The 22,291-nt window shown below is 44.8% G+C and overlaps 1 protein-coding gene across 1 annotated transcript in view; it reads right to left on the reverse strand.

Moving 5' to 3' along the window:
• Window positions 1-2,072: 2,072 nt before the first annotated feature.
• The window catches only part of LOC138246439 (alpha-tectorin-like), a 29,504-nt gene continuing 9,285 nt past the window's right edge, over window positions 2,073-22,291 (reverse strand). The window contains exons 3-4 of the mRNA XM_069201054.1: window positions 8,770-8,805; window positions 2,073-2,532 (exon numbers count right to left, since the gene is read on the reverse strand). Coding sequence (XP_069057155.1) covers window positions 2,165-2,532; window positions 8,770-8,805 — 404 coding nt within the window. The 3' untranslated portion in view covers window positions 2,073-2,164. The remainder of the gene's footprint in view (window positions 2,533-8,769; window positions 8,806-22,291) is intronic.

Consider the following 22,291-nt stretch of genomic DNA (forward strand, 5'->3'; position numbering starts at 1 on the left):
ATTGTGTTTAGTGTAAGAACGAGCTGGGTTGAATCCAATGCTATCAAGGTTGGTTAGTGTATCTATAAGAGTGGATGTTCAGAAGGCACACATCAGTTGTGGAGCTCGAGAATATGTGTAGAGATATGTGTTTGTAGTTGTCATAGCAAATGACTTTGGCTTCGTGGAAAAGAGTGATTCTTGCTGAGTGCAAACGCATAAATATTAAATCTGCTATACAAATTAAAGATGATTAAAATCTAAGCGCTAACAAATACAGGAAGACAAGAGTAAAGTTAGTCGGGGGAGGCTTAATGATTTTCTTTAGTAGAGTCAGGACCAGAGTTAATTGGAAATGGGGACAGGAGCCTCTGATGAAAGGGTTTAAAAAGAGTAGCAAAGAAGTCTAGTACAATCAAGGACAGTATTCCTCTTGATGGTCTAGGAATAGAAGTGGTCAGGCGGCGTGTATATATAGGTGCCAGCTTTAACAGTGAGAATGAAATCAGTTGATGATGTGTGAAAAAGGTGGGGAGCAAGACAGATATGGTTGAAAGAATGGGAGAGGCGTAAAAAGAAAGAGTTCACGCCCAAGGATTCCTGAAAACTACGGACAGAAGGAAACCCAGGAATTAATGTAATCTGCGAATAACACAATTTTTTGAAAACTAGATAGCTACGCAGATGCTAAATTATTAATATTTCCTAGTGTTATGCCATATAAAGTTGTATCTTCCAAAATCCTTAGCTGGCACCATATTTTTGAATGAATTATAAATCCCATCCAGCGTGGCAGAGAGAATACTGAAAATGAATTAAGCAAGAATGCGTGCCTTTTAGTGAGCATAAACGCCGCCTCTGTAACAACACAATTATCGCACCTTTACAGGCCACACAAGACTGGACTTCACTGTAAACAGGAAGAGTCTGATCATCCTGCATTGTCACACTTCTTCCAACAAAGTACCCTCTGTGCACACCATAGCCAGGCCAGAGGAACACCCAAAGAGTATTATTTCTTACTATCAAAACACACGGGAGAATCCATTCAAATGTTTATATCTTGCCTGAAGTGCAAGAGAAAAAAATTGAAAAACAGATGCATTGATGCATAAACTGAATGGATCATTGACAATAGAAATTCAGGTGTTAAACCCTTCTCCTCTTTAGGATTTCTACTTCATATACTTTTTATTTGTGGGATTAAGACCTCTATTTGCATCACTTCTCATCTTCTGGATGGGTAACGTCATCATTCGGCGTCCAGGCTCTCCACTAAGTTTCGATACCCTTGCCTAGGACAAAGAGGTAGGTGGCTAACCCACCCCTAATAGCGACTGGGATCCACAGAAAGGGGAATTGTCTGACATATTTAATTGGTCGGGATAAAAGAGAGACACTCCCTTGGGCCTCTACCAGGCTTTTGGGGCATTACTTTGAGATTCTTCATTGTACATTTCTGCACACTAGGCAAATTTAGGGGAAAATTTACAAGGAACTGGTGCATTTGGTCTGATGCGCAGTTCCCTTGCTTCACGTGAACCCCCCCTAACGACATCATGGTTGCATTGTAATGACAATACAGCGCACCATGGGATACGTTAGGGCAATAATGTCAACATGTTTTATGCTATTGTGGTGCTTTGCTGGATCAGCACCAAAAATGTTGGCGCCAGTCCAGCAAAGCACAGGGGGACTATAGGAAATAGCACTAGCAACACTTTAACACATGCCTTGAGCATGTGTTAATAAATGACACTAGAACGGCGCAGTGAAATCTTCTAAATTCCATGCACCATGTTTTTGGGCCTCCCTGCATTGGAACGCCTCCCTTGCATACATTATACCTGAAGCAGGTATAATGTGGTGCAAGGGGTTGCAAAGTGGCACAATGCAAGCATTGCACCACTGTAAATATGGAGGAGGGTGGGGCCTGTTTATTGCAGCTGTAGCGTAAAAAAAAATGACGCTACTCCGGCACTAAGTGGTGAAAGGATCTTGTCAATATGTCCCTTACGCTGTTTACTTGATGAATTCTAAAATACAAAATAAAATCACATTAGGATTGTAATCAGCATATATAATAAATAGAATTTCATGTTGTGATCACAAACGTTTATTGTTATTCTTTGCATATACACTTTTCAGATGTGACTGATTTTGATGGAGCCATCGAGCTCCCAATTTAAGGCTTGGGCGCTAAAGGGCACTCTTTAGGCAGCACGCATTTACCAGCCTTAGCAGACCATGCATAGCCTTTGTTGCACGTGCACCCGGACATACAATTTGCTGCGCAATCAGGTGCAGAGTTATCCTTCCCACAAGTGGGTGAACATAAAAAGCCACATTTAGAATAGTGAGCATTGGCGGGGCAACCACAAGCAGGCTCAGGTACACAGCGGCCAGAATTAAGGGCGTATCCCTTTTTGCAGATGCATCCCGGAATGCAAGCTAATGCGCACATCTTCATATCTCCAATCATGGCCACATCTTTGCAGGTTCTTCCACATTTGCCATGACACTCGCTGTACTCCATGTTCTTTCCACACTTTTCTGCAAGAGAAAATATGAGAGGGATTGCAGAATTAACAAAGGCCACATATAAAATGTGACCCCGCAGACTAACATTTAGGGGGTCATTTTAACCCTGGCGGTCCAAGACCGCCAGGGCTAAAATGACGGGGGCACCGCCAACAGGCTGGCGTGCCCCGCAGGGCATTCTGACCGCGGCGGTTTGGCCGCGGTTAGAAGTGGAAAACCGGCGGTCTCCCGCCGGTTTTCCGCTGCCCTTTTGAATCCGCCATGGCGGCGCAGCATGCTGCGCCGCCATGGGGATTCTGACACCCCATACCGCCATCCTGTTCCTGGCGGTTCTCCCGCCAGGAACAGGATGGCGGTATGGGGTGTCTTGGGGCCCCTGGGGGCCCCTGCAGTGCCCATGCCAATGGCATGGGCACTGCAGGGGCCCCCGTAAGAGGGCCCCAAAAAGAATTTCAGTGTCTGCTTTGCAGACACTGAAATTCGCGACGGGTGCAACTGCACCCGTCGCACCTTCCCACTCCGCCGGCTCCATTCGGAGCCGGCGTCCTCGTGGGAAGGCTGTTTTCCACTGGGCTGGCGGGCGGCCTTTTGGCGGTCGCCCGCCAGCCCAGTGGAAAACCCAAAATACCCTCAGCGGTCTTTCGACCGCGGAGCGGTATTTTGGAGGGGGAAGTCTGGCGGGCGGCCTCCGCCGCCCGCCAGACTTAGAATCACCCCCTTAATCTTGTGTCAATGCAAATAACACACATTTTCACATAGGTCAAGATATCTTCAGCCTAATTATATATCAGCTGAACCAGACACGGAAGGAATCACAAAGATACGTAATGCATGCTGAGGTCGTAAAATGCACATTAGCAAAAAGGTAGACCAACAATAAACAGCAAAATTAGGACGGCGGCGATAGGATAAGTTGTCCTGCTAGGTTCCAGATATTAGCTGCCCATGGACTCTATTCTACCAGCGGGATAGCAGGAGTGCCCTCGGCCCTTACGCAACCAAGGAAAATGGACTAACCATAAGATACTAGTTTCTTATTAAGAGACAGACATTACTTGTGTGTAACGATTTTCTTCTCACCTCTGAAAACACTGCATTTATTTCACTCATAATAGCTATACTCGTGAATAGTAGGGGGGAGGGCACACTCATCAGGGACAGACTGGTCTATCGGGCTGTGCCCAAAGAGTTCATCTAACAGGTCAGTGTGTGGACCAGTATTTTGTCAATATTAAAAAACAGTATTGCTTGCAGCAAGCTCAAACCCATGCAGAATGTCATACATTGCAAAACACTAATAGAGTGCGTTTACAAGTTAAAAACTGCCCAGTTTGCAAACATGGGCCACACTTTTAGGTATCTAATTCACTATTAGGGGTAATTTCTACTTGTGTCAAATTTCCAGTGCACCGACCACCAGTGGTGGCTGGCTACTTGGGAAAGTGGCAGGCCGGGGGATGGAGGGGGGTCGGTGGGGGATAAAACAAAAATCTAATATAAATGTTTAAAAAAATCTTACCTAAACGTCACCGCTGCTCTTTGCCGCTCCCGCTGCACTGCAGACTCTGAGCCTGCCCTGCAACCAATCATGACGCTGCTCAAAGCCCTGGCTGGGTGCTCCAATGCAGACTGGGAGCCTGGGACAGCTCTCAACAACTCGGAAACAAAGTGCTGGGTTGGAGAGAGCCCTTGTGGGCATGTGTGTTTGGCTAGCCCAAGAAGGCCTGCCAAAAATACATGCGCACTGAGGGGGATGCTCCGTGCACTCCCCTCTGTGCTCGTCACCCCATGGCCCCACCCCCTTTAAAAATAAAACTATAATAAACATAGTTTATTATAGTTTTATTTGTAAAGGTTTGCAGCTCCTGCTGCTGGTGGGGGGGCGACGCTCCTCCACCCTAATGGAGGAGCCGCCGCTGCTGACCACTAACATTGCACACCCCGCAAAAATAGTTCAGCACATCTTAATCTGGGTTATCAGAGTTATCCAGTAAAGTGATTTTAGGTTAGAGAAAGGCAAATGCCACATTTTGAAGTACAACAATAAAATCGCCCACCTCACAGGGACCAACAATACATCAGCAATGGAGCTTGAGGTCATCCCTTATAAAACTGGCCTTTTAACAGCTAGATCAGACCCGGTACAGTAGAAGGGATCCATCACTGCAATATTTAGGTTCACTGCAGAAATCCAACCCGATGGCAGGAGCGGCTTGTGTTGCTAAAGAGGGGCTGGGCGGTGTGTGCTGGTGGGTGGGTGGGGGGTGGGCTTGTGGTGGGTTAATAAAAAAAAAAAACGTACCTGAATCATCGCAGCTGCCACTATCACCACTGCGCTGCTCTTCTCCTACACAGACATGCTGCAGGCACAGGCTTTCAGCCTGCCCTGCAGCTAAACCTGACACTGCTCAAAGCAGTATTAGGATTGGCTGGGAGTGCCCAGCCAGGGCGCTCCCAGGCAGACTGGGAGCCTGCGCCTGCTCTATCCAGCCCAGTGACACAGTGCCGGGCTGCTGAGAGCCTACTGAGCATGGTGTTTGTGCGGCCCAAGACGGCTGGCCAAACGTACAAGCGCAGTGAGGGGGAGTGCTATGCACTCCCCCTCAGTGTTTGTCACAGTTTGTGGTCCCGCCCCTTTTACCAAACAATGATAATAAACATAGTTTAGGATTGGTCTGAATGGCTTGGTCTGCCACTCAAAGACAGTGCACTGGAGCGTGTGCAGTTCCTCCAACCTGGTTGTGTAACACAGCCGGGCTGGAGAAACCTAAGTGTACATGTATGTTTAGCTGGCCTAAGACAGCCAGCCAAATGCACATGCACATACAGTGCACAGACTCCACTCCTCCTTACCCCCATGGCCCAGCCCTGTCCTTCCCCGTGCATGCTGCTGGCTGAGCCAGCAGCTGTAAAATAAAAGAATAATGAAATATCATTTTATTTTACAGCTGCCTGCTCTTAGCCAAGGGGGCAATGCTCCTCTGCCATTGTGGAGGACCCACTCCTGCTCTCAGGACGACTGAGAGGCATGTGGCCTTACAGGAGTTGATGCTTTTCCGACACCTCAATGCATCTGCTAAGTTACTGGCTTGTCATTTTCTACACAAAGGAGTGTGAATATGGCCTAATAGGCTGGTGATCCTGTCAGGTCTTCCAGTCCCTCTGAGGCTGTGGCGGTAGGCCTTTCGAAGAAAAGATTTATTTATAAAATAAGCTTCCTTGACAGGTGCATGTTTAATACTAAGTGCCATTGCCATATGTGGGACACTAATGAGCATATGAGGAAAACATGCTCCACAAGAATGTGATGGTGAAAGACAAGTCTGATACATGCCACAAATCTCTAAAGACCATTGCAGGATTGAAGTAATTTAATCTTTGCCATTCTTACCAATGGGTTTCAACCTATATTCTGCATCACACAGAGAAAGAGGAATATGCCTCAGGGGATTGTTCTTATGCAGTAACGTGTCCCTTCCTGCACAAAACAATCCTGCTTACAATGCGGGCACCCTTGCACCATGTGCAAGGGTGCCTGTGTTAGCGCTGGGGATCAGATTGTGTGTCAGCACTGGTAAAAGCCGAAAATTTGCCATTCAGAAGGAGTTCAATTGCAAGTAGATCGCACTGAGGGAAACTGCTGTATCAAGAAATTCCAGTAAATTCTAGGCAATAATCTCCGATGGGAGTGGAAAGCGCAAAACTTTCACCAAACCGCCCATAGCAGAGGTAGACTGGAGGGAGTATATACTGGCCCTGTATGCTGAAAATAAGGATATGGATTTCGGGAAAGTCGCCCGAACATATGTGGAGGCATGGAAGTGGCGTTCAGTGACCTGCCCTCCCTGCTTGAGATAGAAGAGATATTAAGCTCAATGCGGGCCTCCAGGTCCATGAGTCCTGATTTGGTACCGATGTCACTCATTAAACGAGAGCCTAAATTATGGGCAAGAATCCTCCAACCGGTCTTTCTCTACTGCTACTTTCAAGGTAGAATCCCGGACTCCTGGACTGGGAGTATTATACTCCATTTATATAAAAAAGGTCATAGATCAGCACCCTTAAAGTATCAGCAAATTGCTTTGTTGGATGCCATGGGTAAGATCATTTTGAAGAGTATCCTAAAGCATTTAACTAACTGGGTGGAGGAAAATACTATCTTCCCAGTGGAACAAGCAGGTTTTAGAAAGGTGCACATCACTTTAGATAACATCCTAATATTGCAAACGATAATTGGAAAGTATGTCCAAACTAGGGGGGAGCAGTCTATGTAGCATTCACAGATTACTCAACCACATTTGACAAGGTAGTTAGGAAGATTCTGTGAAGGAAACTGTATGAGGTGGGTATACCAATTTGTCTGCTGTGCCTGGTTATTGCATCGCATTCATCTATGTGGTGCAAAGTCCTTATGGGAGGAGAGCAGGGCCTTTCCTCAAAATTCCCCACAAAAAATGGACTGAAGCAGGGTTGTCTATTGGCGCCACTGTTATTCTCCTTATACATTCAGGTTATGCGCCTATAGTGAGTGGCCGTTCCATTGCCTGTCTACTATACGCGGATGATATAGTCGTGTTGGATCTTGCCCCAGAGGGCAGAAATCTACACTTGGCTGCCCTAACCTGCTACTTAATGCAGCACCACCTGAACATTAATACTTCTAAGTCTCAAGTGGTATGTATTTCAGGGAAAAAAGTTGGGGGAAAAAAAAAAAATCATGGATCCTGGGACAACGCACGCTAGAGTGGGTAAATGCATACTGTTTCCTTGGTAACATTTTCTCTTCCACTCTTAGTGACCAGGCCCATATTTGTAATAATATTAGTAAGGCCCTCTCCCAAGCACAAGACTTGGTAGCTTTCTTTAATGCAGTTGGTCAGAACCATTTTTCCCATTTACTGACCTTCTACCAAGTAAAGATCCCATCCACGCTCCTATGTGCGATAGAATGTATAGATTATGCTAAGTGGGATTTTCTCAACAAAATAGAAGGCCGATCCTAAGACGTCTACCCTCCTGTAATAATTCAGCCTCGGTGGCAGCTTTAAGGCTCAAATTTGGCATCAAGAATATCCTCGTGCAGGGTTTGGCGGTGATCAGGAGGGCACATCGCATAGCACAGTATGGAATCTTCACTGAGACACCTGGCTTTTTTGGAAATTTTTATTAGCTTGAGAGAGAAATCTAGGTTCTTTAGAAATTATACTTACGCCGTCCAGTTATTAGAGCTGGAAAAGGATCTTATCATAGAGATTCGGCATTTATCTCTTAAAAAGACACTGAAGGCGGTGACATGGTCTAAAGGATTCACAATGGATCATGAGTCTAGCCTCTCTAAGAGAGGCCTTGCTGGTGAAATTAAGTCTTTGGCCCTAAAGTGGCGCAGCCTTACCTATCATGGAATCTGCCACATGGGGTGAGGCTGCTCTTTATTCTGATTAGACTAGCTAGAGTTCCACTTAGGGAGATAACCTCTAAATGGAATGGCAACTCTAATTCCTGTGACCTGTGCCATGAGGTGGTGCAGAATCTCAAGCACATATTTTTTGTCTGTCTGACTGTAACCGCATTGCAGAGAATGTGGCTGAAACCTCTCTATGTCCGGCTAAATATTAGATCTGCCAGGGAGACTCTAGACTCTTTTTTTAATCTCCAAATGAAATGTTCTGTATAAGAACTTTTACATTTTTTCAAGGTTTTTTAAAGATATATTAATTTTATTCTAGAATGGAGGCACAACAAGGTTTAGTACATCTAAGTTGATAAGCCAGTCCGCAGGAGGGAGGTATTTAAGGACAGGTTCCGAGAAGGCATTTTATCTGTCCAAGAGAAGGCCAAGCTTTCTTAATGATGAGAATTTGATGTTGTAACTCTTGTCAGGGGAGTGGAGGAACGCTTTTTATCCATACTTAGAAAATTAATTATAAGGAATGAATTTAGTTTTAGGAAGTGTATTATATATTTTATTGAGTTGTTTAACTCTATGCAAGCATTCTTGGTGCTGAGAATTTGGTGTTGTCACTGTTGAAAGGGGAGTGAAGGAATGCTTTTTATACAGTACTTAGAAATTATTTGTAAGGAATGAATGTAGTTTTAGGAATTGTATTATATATCTCATCGATTTGTTTACTGTTTGCATGTGGACCTCTGCGAAGTTCCAAATCATGAAAATTTATAAATTGAATTGAATTGTTTACACTAACTATATATTTATCTATACAGAACAAAAGTTAGGATAAATATTCTTACCAACACAGTTTCCAATCCCAAGCATCACAGCCAACACTGAAAAGAGAAATTATTTGAAATATAATCAATGTAATCACTCTTATACAGTTGCTTTGACAGCATAATTTACTGAATCCTTTCCCTACATTTTATGCAAGCAAATTATATGTCCCATAGTAAATGGACATGTTTACCATCCAATAACAGAATGAATGCATGCATTGCAATAAACCTGACCCATTCCTTCTTGCATTCAATCCACCATTTGTCTACATATGTTTGCTATTCTCAAGCCTAATCCACCAATGAGCAACACAGATTTGTTTGTGTACCTTGCTTTTCTGTTTCCCTTTTAAGCAAAGCAGGACTACTGATGTTTTAGAAAGTTCATAGAGAAAACTAGACTCCAAAAAACACAACAAACTGAAGAAACTCTGTGAAGATCAACTAGAGTCTCCACAGGGGGCCAACCTCAAGAAACGAACTGCTACACCTGGTCACTGAAGTCTGCCATGAAATCCAGCACCACTTACCTAACCAATTCTAGGTCAGGTGTGTCCTGTGGCAAACCGCAAGGACTCAATCCATGCCACATTATCACGATTTCCACAGAGGATATGTTTAAATGTTATGAATCTAAAGGGAATCATTATATGCATTCTGGAAATAGGAAAGATTGCCTGGCCATAGGCCCTGTTGATACACCCCTTTATGCTAATGCATATTTTATGGGATTTCTTTGAGTTCAGGACTTTTCTCTGAGTAGTCCAACATGTTCATGATTGTGCATCTGGTGTTTCACCTCCCTGAGTTATACATCAGTTTGAATCCTGGCCACCAAGACCATTTAGAATTCCTCCTAGCAACTCAAATATCCACGATGGAGAAACAAATAAAAATCTTGAGGCCGTCTAAGACTTGAGCATAATCCAAACCGCACCTCAGTGTCCTGGAGAGGACAAAGAGAAATCGTTTTTGCTCACCATGTCACTACATTCAGTCATGTGTGTTATCTCATATGTGTCAGCTTTAGGATGATCTTCCCTTAAACTTTTTGCATTGACCTTCGTATATTTGTTAAATTCGTTTTTGTTACCCTTAGGACTCTCTGCCCGTTACCACTGCTAACTAGTGGTTAAGTGCTTGTGCTCACTTCCTAAAAATTGTTAAATTGGCTCACAAATAATTGTCATATTTAATTTACTTCTAAGTCCCTAGTAAGGTGGTATTCGATATACCCTGGGTGGTAAATTAATTGCTACTACTAATGGGCCTGCAGCACTTATTGTGTCTCTGACTTAAGTAGCCCATTAAAAAATGTCCCAGGTCTGCCATAGCAGCCTGAATGCAGTTTAAACAGCTAATTCGACTTGGCAAAATAAGCCCCTTGCCAAGCCTTAAAACTCCCCTTTTATTACATATAAGTCATTCCCTAAGGCAGGCCCTGGGCAGCTCATAGGGTAGGGTGCACTGTCATGAAAAGGTTGGGCATGTACATTTAGGTTTTACATGTCCTGGTAGTGAAAAACACATGAATTTGTTTTTCACTACTGTGAGGCCTACTTCTCCCAATGGTAACCTCAAATTTTAAGTCACAGTTCAGAGTTTTGAAAGTGTCACTTGTAGAAAGATGTCCTAACTAACTAGTGCCTGCAGCCTGTTCCTTTGCAACATGATTGGGTATAGTTGGCATTTGGATGTTTTTTATTCCTCCTAGACATCCGTACAATAGAGGGACTAGCTGTGCCTGGAAAGGCCATCGCTAGCAGGATGGGTGCAGAGCTGGAAACAGCCCCACTTGCAAATCAATACGCTGCACCCTTCCTTCAATCAATTAATCAATCAAAAACATTTGTAGAGCGCGCTACTCACCCGTGAGGGTCTCAAGGTGCTGTGGGTGGGGAGAGAAATTGGGGGGGCAGGGAGGGTCACTAATCGAACAACCATGTCTTGAGGTTCTTTCTGAAGACCAGGTGGTCTTTGGTTTTGCGAAGGTCGGTGGGGAGGGAGTTCTAGGTTTTGGGGGGGAGGTAGGAGAAAGACCTGCCTCCTGTTAGTGTGCATTGGATGCGGGGGACTGTGGCTAGGGCGAGATCGGCTGATCGGAGGTTGCGTGTGGGAGTGTGGAAGTTAACTCTTTTGTTGAGGTAGGTTGGGCCGGTGTTGTGGAGGGATTTGTGTGCGTGGATGAGGATCTTGAATGTGATTCTCTCGTCTATGGGGAGCCAGTGAAGGCATTTGAGGTGTGGTGAGATTTGTTTGTGGCGGGGGAGGAGTGCGGCTGTGTTCTGGACTCTCTGGAGTTTGCGTTTGAGTTTGAGTGTGGTGCTGGCATATAGGGCGTTACCATAGTCCAGTTTGCTGCTGATGAGTGCGTGGGTGACTGTCTTTCTGGTTTCTGGGGGAATCCATTTGAGTGCGGAGTGTGTGGAAGCAGGAGGAGGTTAGAGCATTGATTTGTTATGTCATGGAGAGGGAGGGGTCAAGGATGATGCCGAGGTTGCGTGCGTGGTCTGCGGGGGTGGGTGCAGGACCTAGGGCGGAGGGCCACTAGGAGTCGTCCCATGTGGTTTTGTTGGGGCCGAAGATGATGATCTCGGTTTTATTTGAGTTGAGTTTGAGGTGGTTAGTGGTCATCCAGTTGGCGGTGTCGAGGAGAGTGGTGTGGAGGTTGGTTTTGGTAATGGTGGGGTTGAGGGTGAGGGAGAGGATGAGTTGGGTGTCATCTGCATAGGAGAGGATAGTGATTCCGTGTGCTCGGAGGATGTTGGCTGGGGGATCATGTAGATGTTGAAGAGTGTGGGGCTGAGGGAGGACCCTTGGGGGACTCCGCAGGTGATCTTGGTAGTGTTGGAGTGGAAGGGTGGAAGGCGGACTCTCTGGGTCCCGTCGGTGAGGAAGGAGGTGAGCCAGTCTAACGCTTTGTGGCGAATTCCTATGTTGTGGAGGCGTGTGCGGAGTGTGTGGTGGCAGATGGTGTCAAAGGCTGCTGAGAGGTCTAGGAGGATGAGTGCGATGGTCTCACCTTTGTCGACCTTGTCTTCACAGAAAGAACTTCACACCACTGCATTGCTATGGTAGCCAGGCTGGAGCCAGGGCAGGGAAGGCAGGAAACTCAAAGCATTTAAATGGGAATTATCTTGAAACACATCCTACTTGAATGATAGCCCTCATACCTACTCTTCAATTCTCTTTCTGGACCTGTGGAAGGACTCTCAAATGACTACTTGCTAATGTGGACTGCTGCGTTCTTCAGAAGTCTGCTTTGCTGCACCTGGAGGGACTGCTCTTCTGCCTGATAGCTGCCTTCAGCTCTTAGAAGCCTGTCCTACTGCTTGAGCCCTGTTAGAAATGGGGTCTCTGATTGGCAGTCAGTTTGCACTCTGTCCAAGCAGGGACCCTCACTCGAGTCAGGGTAAGGGAGTTACACTTCTAAGACGAACCCTGCTCACCCCTTTGGTAGTTTAGCACAAGGAGTTAGGCTTATCTCAAAGGCAATATGTAAAGTATCTGTACCAATACACACAATAATGCAGTGAAAACACTACAAAATGGACACCACCCCAGTTTAGAAAAATAGGCATTATTTATCTCAATCAAATAAGGCCAAAACAACAAAAATCCAACATACACAAGAAAACATATGAATTTTTAAAGTAAGTTTCTTACTTCATAGAAAACAATAAAAACGTTGAATGTACACAAAGTTCCTGGTTTGAGTCAAAAATAAAGCTGCACAGGCAAGTCATCAAAGTGTTGATTCCTTACTGGCAAGTGAGGCCATGCGTCATTTCTTCTTTGCTCAGGTAGGCGATTCGTCGCTTTGCTCTCCCGCAAGATTTCTGGACGAGACACATCGGTTCCACGCAGGCTTGTGTTGATTTTTGACACTGTTGTGGTTATCTAGGAATGTTGGGCATAGCCTGGAACTTACATGTCATCTAGGTTCCAGGTGAGTTCACTGGGTAGGTGAGAGTCTTGACAGTTGGTGAGGGTTGGAAGTGTTTGCATCTGCTGTGGGTTGGTGGTATTTAATAAAGCTCATCTTACCAAATTACATGTCTGGAGCTTAACACTGGCGACGAGGAGTCACCACCAACTCGGAACCCACGCATCTTCTTCCTGTTGGCATCTGTTTTTCTGCTCTGTTCGAGATCGGCTGATCGAGGGTGCCTGGCTTGGAGATCCTGATCCTGAAGACAGTAAAATCCTGGCAGCACTGACCCTGCTCCTCTTACACTTGCAGCAGATGTAATTGGGAGGCTTCCTGGTGGTGATTGACGCGTTGGAGCCTTGTGCGGTGAGGTGTTGGAAAATCGGAACCTCTAATGCAGCGGGAGACGCGCAGCGCTATCTCCAAAGTCATCGTTGTTATTTATTTATTTATTTATTCCTTTTCCACCTATTTTCGGCTCCCTGTTACCTCTCAGCGCGAGCCTTTCAACGGTTTCTCTCCGCACGCGGGGAGTTTTCACTGTGCGCGAGAGTGCGTCTTTCAACAATTCTTCCTGTTCGCGAGGAGCGGCACGCGCAACCATAGAAACGCGTCTCCTTGCTCTGGAAGTATGACGCGCGTGTGAGTACAGAACACTAGACCGCAATTTGCATGGTGTTTCCACGCCGGTTATGGTCAATTACGGGATTTCGGTGTGAAGTTTCGCTTGTTTCGCTCATTTCGGCTGAACACTAGACTGCTCACTGTACTTTTGTTCTATACACGTATGACTCAATTACGGAGTGTTCAATGTGAAGTCTAAGTACTTCAAACTGTAAGACGTTTGTTTTATTTTGCCTTGTGGCCGTTACTACATTTAAATACAGGGTTGCCGTTTTATCTTAAGCTTTTCAGATTGCGGTGAATACATTTAAATGCGCACCTTTACCTCTGCTGGTGTCCATTTACTTGTATTGCCTGTACCTTCACCTGTTCACCTGTTCTAAGACTTAAATTCCAAACTCATTATGGCTTCTCCCACGATGTCTCAACCGCCCCCCTTTTTATCAGACAAAGGGGACTCTATTCTTCCTTGGAAACGTTGGAAGAACCTTTTTGACTCCTACCTTGTAGCAATTGGGGGGGGGAAATTCTCTCCAGCTAGGAAACAGGCTGTTCTATTGCATAATTTGGGAATTGAGGGCAGGAACATTTATGATAGTCTTGAAACTCTTCCAGTAGGAGGGGCGGAGGGGGAACCCAGGGATATTTATGAAATGTCAGTAGCAATTTTAGCTGCACATTTTGAATCAAAGCTCAATGTGGTTTTGGAAAGACACAAATTTTTTACAAGATTCCAAGGCAAATCAGAGAGTGTAGGAAACTTTGTAGCTGCTTTACGCACGTTAGCACGCACATGTGACTTTGGTGATATCACGGATTCTCTCATTCGTGATCAATTAGTCCGCTGTACAAACAATAAGAGGGTTCAAGAAAAGTTGTTAACGAAGAACCCAGATTTGAAAGAAGCTATTGCAATTGTGGAAGGAATGGAAAGTACCAGCAATTGGATCAAGGAGATGAATGACCATGAAGAAGACAAGTTATGCATGGTACAGGCACCTCAGATTCGTGAAGAGGTTTCGAAGGTCAGCAACGACAGCAAAGCACCTGTACCCACTCTGGAGAAGAGGAGAGAAGCCAAACATCAGCGTTGTTATCGCTGTGGCAACTCTGGTCACACAGAGAACAGCTCAAATTGTTTTGCACGAAACTCTCTATGTAGAAAATGTGGAAAAAAAGGCCACTATGCTAGGGTCTGCAATAGTGACAAATGTGGCATAGATTCTATAACTGATAATATTAGCAAGATGATTTTGTATATTGAACCTGATATCAACCATATTGAGAACAATGGTGAAGTTGTCGATACTGGGCCAGTTGTCATGCCTGAGTGTGCTATTGAGCTTGATGGCAGAATAGTTACAGTTTTAGCAGACTCAGGATCGCCTTACACTATGGTGGGGGACAAGAATTGGCGAGCGATATTTGGGGAGGATTTTCATTCTTTAATTAAGCCTGATATCAATCCTGTTAGTTATGGTGGCACTAAGATTGAAGTAATTGGGTATAAGGTCATGAAGATTCAATTTCAGAACAAAACCACTGTGGGGAAAGTTTATGTAGCGAGGCGTGGAAATAACCTGCTAGGTTGGCGTCACCAGCGTGACATGGGAATTAAGTTAGACCCCAACTCTAAGTGTCAGGTTATGGTGGTGAATGACGGAGATGATAATCTTAAGATCCTTAAGGAGTTCCCTCAAGTATTTAATGACAAATTGGGATGTTTAACTAATTTCGAACACAAAATTATCCTGAAGAAAGGTGCTGTTCCTTCTGTGCATAAGGTGAGAAGAGTCCCTAAGTTGATGTTAGAACCACTCAGAGCAGAGTTGAATAAGCTTCTGTGCGCTGGTGTAATTGAAGAGATAGAATCGTCTGAGTGGTTGGCTCCCGTTGTTCTGGCACCTAAAGACAAGGGGAGGCAGATCCGTATGTGTGTGGACCTTAGAGACCTCAACAGGCATATATGGGTAGATCGCCAACCCTTACCCAACATTTCTGAAGAATTGTCAGGTTTGGGTGGTTCGAAGGTGTTTAGTGTGTTAGATCTATCCTCAGCCTATCACCAAATTCTTTTGCATCCCGATTCTAGACATCTCACATCATTTGTGACGCCAGTGGGAGCCTACCAATTTTTAAGGATGCCCTTTGGATTGGCCTCTGCGGCTGCATGTTTCCAACGAATCATGAAGAAGATTTTAGGGAAAGTCTCTGGAGTCTTATTTTTCCAAGATGATATCTTAGTTCATGGCAGTACTGTGGAAGAACACAACAAAGTTCTTAGAGAGGTGTTGAGTAAGCTGGCCCGTTCTGGTCTGACTGTGAAGAGGGAGAAGTGCAAGTTTAGAGTCTTTTCGGTAACTTACTTGGGCCATACTATATCTAGTGAGGGAATCAAGCCCAAGTTAGAATTGGTTGATTCCATTGTCAGGGCACCTCAACCCGGTGATAAAGATGGGGTAAGATCCTTTCTAGGTCTAGCAGAGTATTATTCTAAGTTTATTGCCATTTTTTCGAGTGTGACCCAACCCCTGAGATCTCTCCTAAAGAAAGTGTGTGAATTTGTTTGGACAGATGAGTGTACAGCTGCCTTCACTTTTGTGAAAGATTGTATTGGGAAGATGCCCACTTTAGGACATTTCGATATACATGCCAAAACCTTCTTGTACACAGATGCCAGTATTAAGGGACTGGGAGCGGTATTGATCCAAAGGGTTAACCAGGAGGAGAAAGTAATTGCCTTTGCGTCCCGATCCCTCAAAGGAGCTGAACAACAGTATTCCGTTATAGAAAGAGTAGCACTTGCGTGCATGTGGGCAGTTAAGCACTTCAGATTTTATTTGTGGGGTTTACCTTTTGTAGTGAGAACAGACCACAGGCCCCTTGTTCAAATATTTTCTTCTAAGAAAGGGGAAGAATTGACGCCCAGGATAAAAAGGTGGGTTGAAGGATTAATGGAATATAATTTCACTGTTGAATATGTGCCTGGGCCAAAGAATATCGTGGCAGATTTCCTGTCCCGAACATCGGTTGGTGGTGATGATGAGACTGAAAACGAGATAGAAGTTAACTGGGTGAGGGAGTTGGCCGTAAGTGAAGATGATTGGAAGACTGCATCTATTCAGGATTCTGACAGACATGATCTTGCAGAGCTCGTAGTGAAAGGTTGGCCAGAATATAAGGACGTTTCCGATTCTTTAAAGGGGTACTGGAATGTTAGAGATGAACTGTCTCTAAATGGTGGTGAATTATTCCGTGGTACTAAATCCATACCTCCTTCTAGTCTGAGGAGTAAAATTATCAATTTGGCTCATGAGGGTCATTTAGGCAGGAATATGACTAAATCAAGGTTAAGAACAGTATACTGGTGGCCAGGTTTAGATCGGGATGTAGAAGCAGTGGTGAAGGATTGTTTGACCTGTGCACGCAATGATAAAAACAAAGTTGTAGTGAAATCTCCACTTTCCCCAGTTGCAGTTCCAGAGAAACCATGGGTGAAATTAGGACTTGACTTTATGGGTCCTTTCCATCTCCTACCTGCAAATGAGCGTTATGTCATGCTCATAGTGGATTACACCTCGAAGTGGGTGGTAACTAAATGTGTGAATTCTGTGGACACTAGAACTGTGATTGAGTTTTTAAAGGAAGAATTCGCTCGGGAGGGTGTACCTAGTCATTTAATCACAGATAACGGTGTACAGTTAACTTCTCAGGAAATGAAGTTGTTTTTGGATTCCTTAGCCGTTGTGCACCTGAAAACCGCATTGTATTTACCTCAGGCCAATGGTCTTGCTGAACGTATGAACAGGATGGTAAAATCCTGTGTCCAAGAAGCAATCGAAACCAGAGCTCCCCTGGCGGATCTTCTGAGAGACCAGTGGTGGGCATATTGTAATACTCCCAATAGTATCACTGGTATCGCCCCTTTTGAATATATGAGAGGTAGATCGGGATGTACCAAAATGTCTCCTGCTTGGTTTAGGAATAAGTTTGATCTAGGGGATCTTGATCAAGAGAAACTTAGTAGAGCGTCTGATCGTAGAAGGGGTTACCAATGTAAGTACAAATTGCGGTATGATTACAAACATGGTGTTTCCAGTGTCAAATGGAAGGTTGGTGACATGGTGTTGCTGAAGGATCCTGGGTTTAGAACCAAGGGCAAGTCAAGATTCAAAGGTCCTTTCTGCATTAAGGAAGTTAGGAAGAATGTGGTTGTACTTAATAATGGAGACGTGTGGAGCATGTCTAGAATAGTGAAATGGAATAACCGGGTGGTAGATTCCCCTGACTTAAGCCCTGATCTAAGAGAAGATCCTTCCTTGAGCGGGTCTAAGGCAACACCATGCATCAAGGCTCCTTCCAGACTTCGCTCAAGACCATTGTGGTTGAGTGATTATGTTCCTTGATAATTTGTAACTTACGATATTATATGCCTTTGTGCATTGCGGGTACTGTTGGTCGTCACCACACAGTTACATTATGTTATTATTTATTTATCCTGTTTATTCTTTAAATGTTCTTCCTTCTCTGTTTCTGTGAAATATTTTCTATGTATGTAAAGGGGATGTGTTGTGGTTATCTAGGAATGTTGGGCATAGCCTGGAACTTACATGTCATCTAGGTTCCAGGTGAGGTCACTGGGTAGGTGAGAGTCTTGACAGTTGGTGAGGGTTGGAAGTGTTTGCATCTGCTGTGGGTTGGTGGTATTTAATAAAGCTCATCTTACCAAATTACATGTCTGGAGCTTAACAGACACCCTGCGATGATACATGAGAAATTTAGCTGCAGGGTGTTGGAAAACTGTGCTGCGTGGGATTTGCGTTGTTATCAGCTGCCACAAGCGGGTGTTGTGTTGTTTCTTCAGCCGTGAAGCATCGATCTCCCAGCTGCGATGCAGGTGGAGCAAAGATTGCAGTAGTTAAGCGGGCGGCACATCATTTTTCTGTTGCATTGCAAGTGGTGCATCAACATTTTCCCAATTTTTCCCTGCAGTTCTTGTTCTGCCAACTTCACCTCTCAAGGACTGGGTGGGCACCACTTGGCAGGGCAGGAGTCTCAACAGAGAGTCCAGGTGCTGGCAGAGGAAGTCTTTGATGGCCCTGAGACTTCAAAACAGGAGGCAAGCTCAGTCAAAGCCCTTGGAGATTCTTCACAAGTAGGAATATACCACAAAACCCAGTCTTTGTCCTCTTTCAAGCAGAAGCAGCAACTTCAGGCCAACCCAGCAAAGCACAGTCACAGGCAAAGGGGCAGTACCCCTCCTCCAGCTCTTCAGCTCTACTCCTTGACAGCGGTTCTCCTTGGTTCCAGAAGAAATCTTAAATAAATCTGAACATATGGGGTTTTGGGTCCACCAATTATATCCCTTCTACCTTTGAAATAGGCAAACTTCAAAAGAAAGTCTCTGTTGTTCACAAGATCCTGCCTTGCCCAAGCCTGGCTCCAGACACACACTGCGGTTTTGGAGACTGCATTTTGTGGGGGCAGGCACAGTCCATTTAGGTGTAAGTGACCACTCCTCCCTCCACTCTAGCTCAGATAGCTCATCAGGAAATGCAGGCTACACCACTCCCTTTGTGTCACTGTCTAGAGAAGATTCACAAACAGCCCAACTGTCAGTCTCACCCAGAAAAGGAATACACAAGAAGGCAGAGTCACAGAATTGTTTCAGGAAGAAAATGCTCACTATCTAAAAGTGGCATTTTCAAACTAACAATCTAAAAAACACCTTCACTAAAAGATGAATTTTTACATGGTGAGATTAGAAATCCCAAACTCCATATCTCTATCTGCTATCAAAAGGAAACTCAGTCTTAAAGATATTTAAAGGCAGCCCCAATGTTAACCTATGAGAGAGTTAGGCCTTGCAACAGTGAAAACCTGCCCATAGGGCTACCTAGGGCCTACGTTAGAGGTGCCTTACATGTATAAAAAGGGAAGGTTTGGGCCTGGCAAGTGGGTTTACTTGCCAGGTCGAATTTGCAGTTTAAAACTGCACACACAGACCTAGAAGTGGCAGGTCTGAGACATGTTTACAGGGCTACTCATGGGTGGCACAACCAGTGCTGCAGGCCGACTAGTAGCATTTGATTTACAGGCCCTAGGCACCTGTAGTTTACTTCACTAGGGACTTACTAGTAAATCAAATATGACAATCTTGGAAAAGCCAATCATACATACAATTTACACAGGGAGCACTTGCACTTTGGCACTGGTCAGCAGTGGTAAAGTACTCAGAGTACCAAAAAATGTAAAAACAGGATCCATCACACAGTCAAAACCTAGGAAGCAGAGGCAAAAAAAGACATGGTAGACCACACCAAGGATGCCAGGTCTAACAAGTCCTGTTCCACATCTTGAACCAATCAAATTGGTACATGCATGATGCACGGCTCACAGTCAGATTTATGAAACCACGAAAAGCCACTCTATGTGGGTTTGAGTAACCTCATAAATCTGGAGTAGTGCGATGCAATGCAAGTCACTGTGTTGCGCTGCTTTGTCCTGGGTAAGGACTCCATGGGGGTTGGAATGGGTGTTCCCACGCAACTCCCATCGATGTTGATCCCTCGCCAAATTTACAACACCTTGTAAACCTAGGGATGCACCAAAACCTTACTAGCACTATTTCTATCTGTTTTTTACTCTTTCTCTGTGTGCTACATTCTGCAGCACACATACATAGAGGAAAACCCTTCACAGGATTCCTTTCATTCAGGAATGTGTCCTTTCCTGCACAAAACAATCCTGCATTCAATGTAGACACCCTTTTATCATGGTGCAAGGGTGTCTGCATTGGTAATAGGCAGCCAAAAGGGTGCTGGTGCAAGGGAAAAGGATAAGAATGTGCCATATTCCATAGATACGGCACATTCCTGCCCTTACCCTTTGATGTAGGGCAGCACAGCAAGGTGACTTGCTGCTCTGCCCTCCACCAAAATCTCATAAATCTGGGCCTAGACTTTTCTTCTATTAATTGTTGCCCACTTGAGTCTGGCCACCTACCAAAAACAATGATGTAAGTAGAACACCAGTTTACTGTAGAGGCAGCCAGTCCAAGAAATTGGGGACGGAGACAAGGGTCCACTGAAGAGCCAAATTTGCAATTGCCTGGCTCTGTAAATTAGGCAAAATTCAGAAGGAACTAATTTTGAGCTTGTGGGCAGCATCAGAAGGTTTGGTGAGCCAGCAACTTGCAGGAAGGTTGAATAGAGATTTTGATTTTTTTCATTGAAGGAGACAGAGAGGCTTGTGCAGAGGGCAGGTGAAGGGTGAAGGACACTTTTAACCAATTTAGGGGAGATTAAACAATATTGAGAATTCCCTAGAAGAGTTAGCCGTCTTCCCGATATATGACGTAAAATGCTCCCTCTTAGCTTGACGTGTACGTTTATGGAGTTTTGAGAGCTGCCTCATCAAAAAGCTTTGCTACAGGGTCATAAGACCTTCTCCAGCTGCGTGCCAACTTTTTACAACAGCCTTTCTATGCTCTCAAGGAAGGAGAGAACCAAGGAGCAGATGTCTTGGATCTCTTGGCCTTACATGTTTTTAAAGGAGCAAGAGGATCCAAAGTGTTAGAGATCCACAGATAAAAAAGGCTTGAGTCGCTGTCGGGATTGCCTATGAAAGCTGGAAGGGCAGATTGAATGGAAAACTCAAATGCCTCTTTCGTAACATTCCTTCAGTTTCTCCTCCTCTCAGGTGCTACCCTGGTCTCCACTTGGTTGCATTAGCCATAAACAGTGAACAAGACAAGAAAATGGTCCATCCATAACTGGTGCATGGGTACCTCGGCCTGGAGACCAGTGATGTTGGAAAAGATGAAGGCTCTGATTTAGGAGGGCCTAGCCCGACCTTAAGGCCACCTTAGCGTCATTATTTGATGCTAAAGTGACGCTAAGGTGGCTTTTTCCCCCGCCATATTTACAAAGTGGCACAATGCATGCATTGCATCACTTTGTAACCCTTTGTGCTACATTATACCTGTGCCAGGCATAATGTATGCAAAGGAGTGTTCCCCTGTCAGGGGGGCCGAATAAATGGAGATTTCTTTGGGTCTTTTTTTTGGCACTTTTAATGCCTGCTCAGAGCAGAAATTTAAAGGAGGCACACCATTGTTTACAATGGGCCTCAATGGGCTTTGCAGGATTAGCGTCAACATTTTTGATGCTAATCCTGTAAATCTCTGAACTAACGTAAAAAATGTTGACTCTAGTTCCCTAACTACTGACATGGTGTACTGTATCTTAGACACAGTGCACACATGCTGGCTTTAGGGGGGCACTAAGGGGTGCAGGGAAAGTGGTGCTGCACTGAGTGCAGCACTACTTTTCATAAATCTGGCCCTTAGTCCAATATGTGACCTGATATATGGGTAAGGGTACTGGTATGCTGGATCAAATTAAGGCCTGCCAGAGGCCAGATCAATTGAACAGCCTGAGAACAGTTTTGGACATCAACATGAACGTTAAAGTCTCCCAGAACAGTGAAGTTGTCATAGTGTACAGATAGTTGTGAAATGATGTCACATAATTGTGGGAGGAAGCTGTTAGGGCAGTCTGGGAGTTTGCAGATCAGCAAGCCAGTCAAAGAGAAAGAGGGGGTGAGTTTAATACAGAAAGTGAGCCACTTAATATTCCCAATTTGGCTCAGCCAAGAAGAAACCTCAAAGTGCCCCTATAAATAATGGCTCTACTACCTCCCAACCTAACTCTAGCCTGGTTGGCACACAGTATTTGATAACCCTGGGGAATGGCCAAAGCAAGGTCGGGTTCAGAGTCAACATATAGCCATGTTTCAGTAAGAAACATGACATCCCAGGAATTGTTAGATAGTGCCAGCCATATGTCAGAGGAATGTTTGGAGAGTGACCTGCAATTAATGAGGCAGGCACTAAAGCTGACCATTTTAACCGATGACACAATGAGTGAAGAGACGTACTCCTCAGGGGTGGCTCTGTTTCGGTATTTCACTCATCTATGGTCT

Source organism: Pleurodeles waltl, chromosome 7 (genome assembly GCF_031143425.1).
Source record: "Pleurodeles waltl isolate 20211129_DDA chromosome 7, aPleWal1.hap1.20221129, whole genome shotgun sequence".
Lineage (NCBI taxonomy): Eukaryota > Metazoa > Chordata > Amphibia > Caudata > Salamandridae > Pleurodeles > Pleurodeles waltl.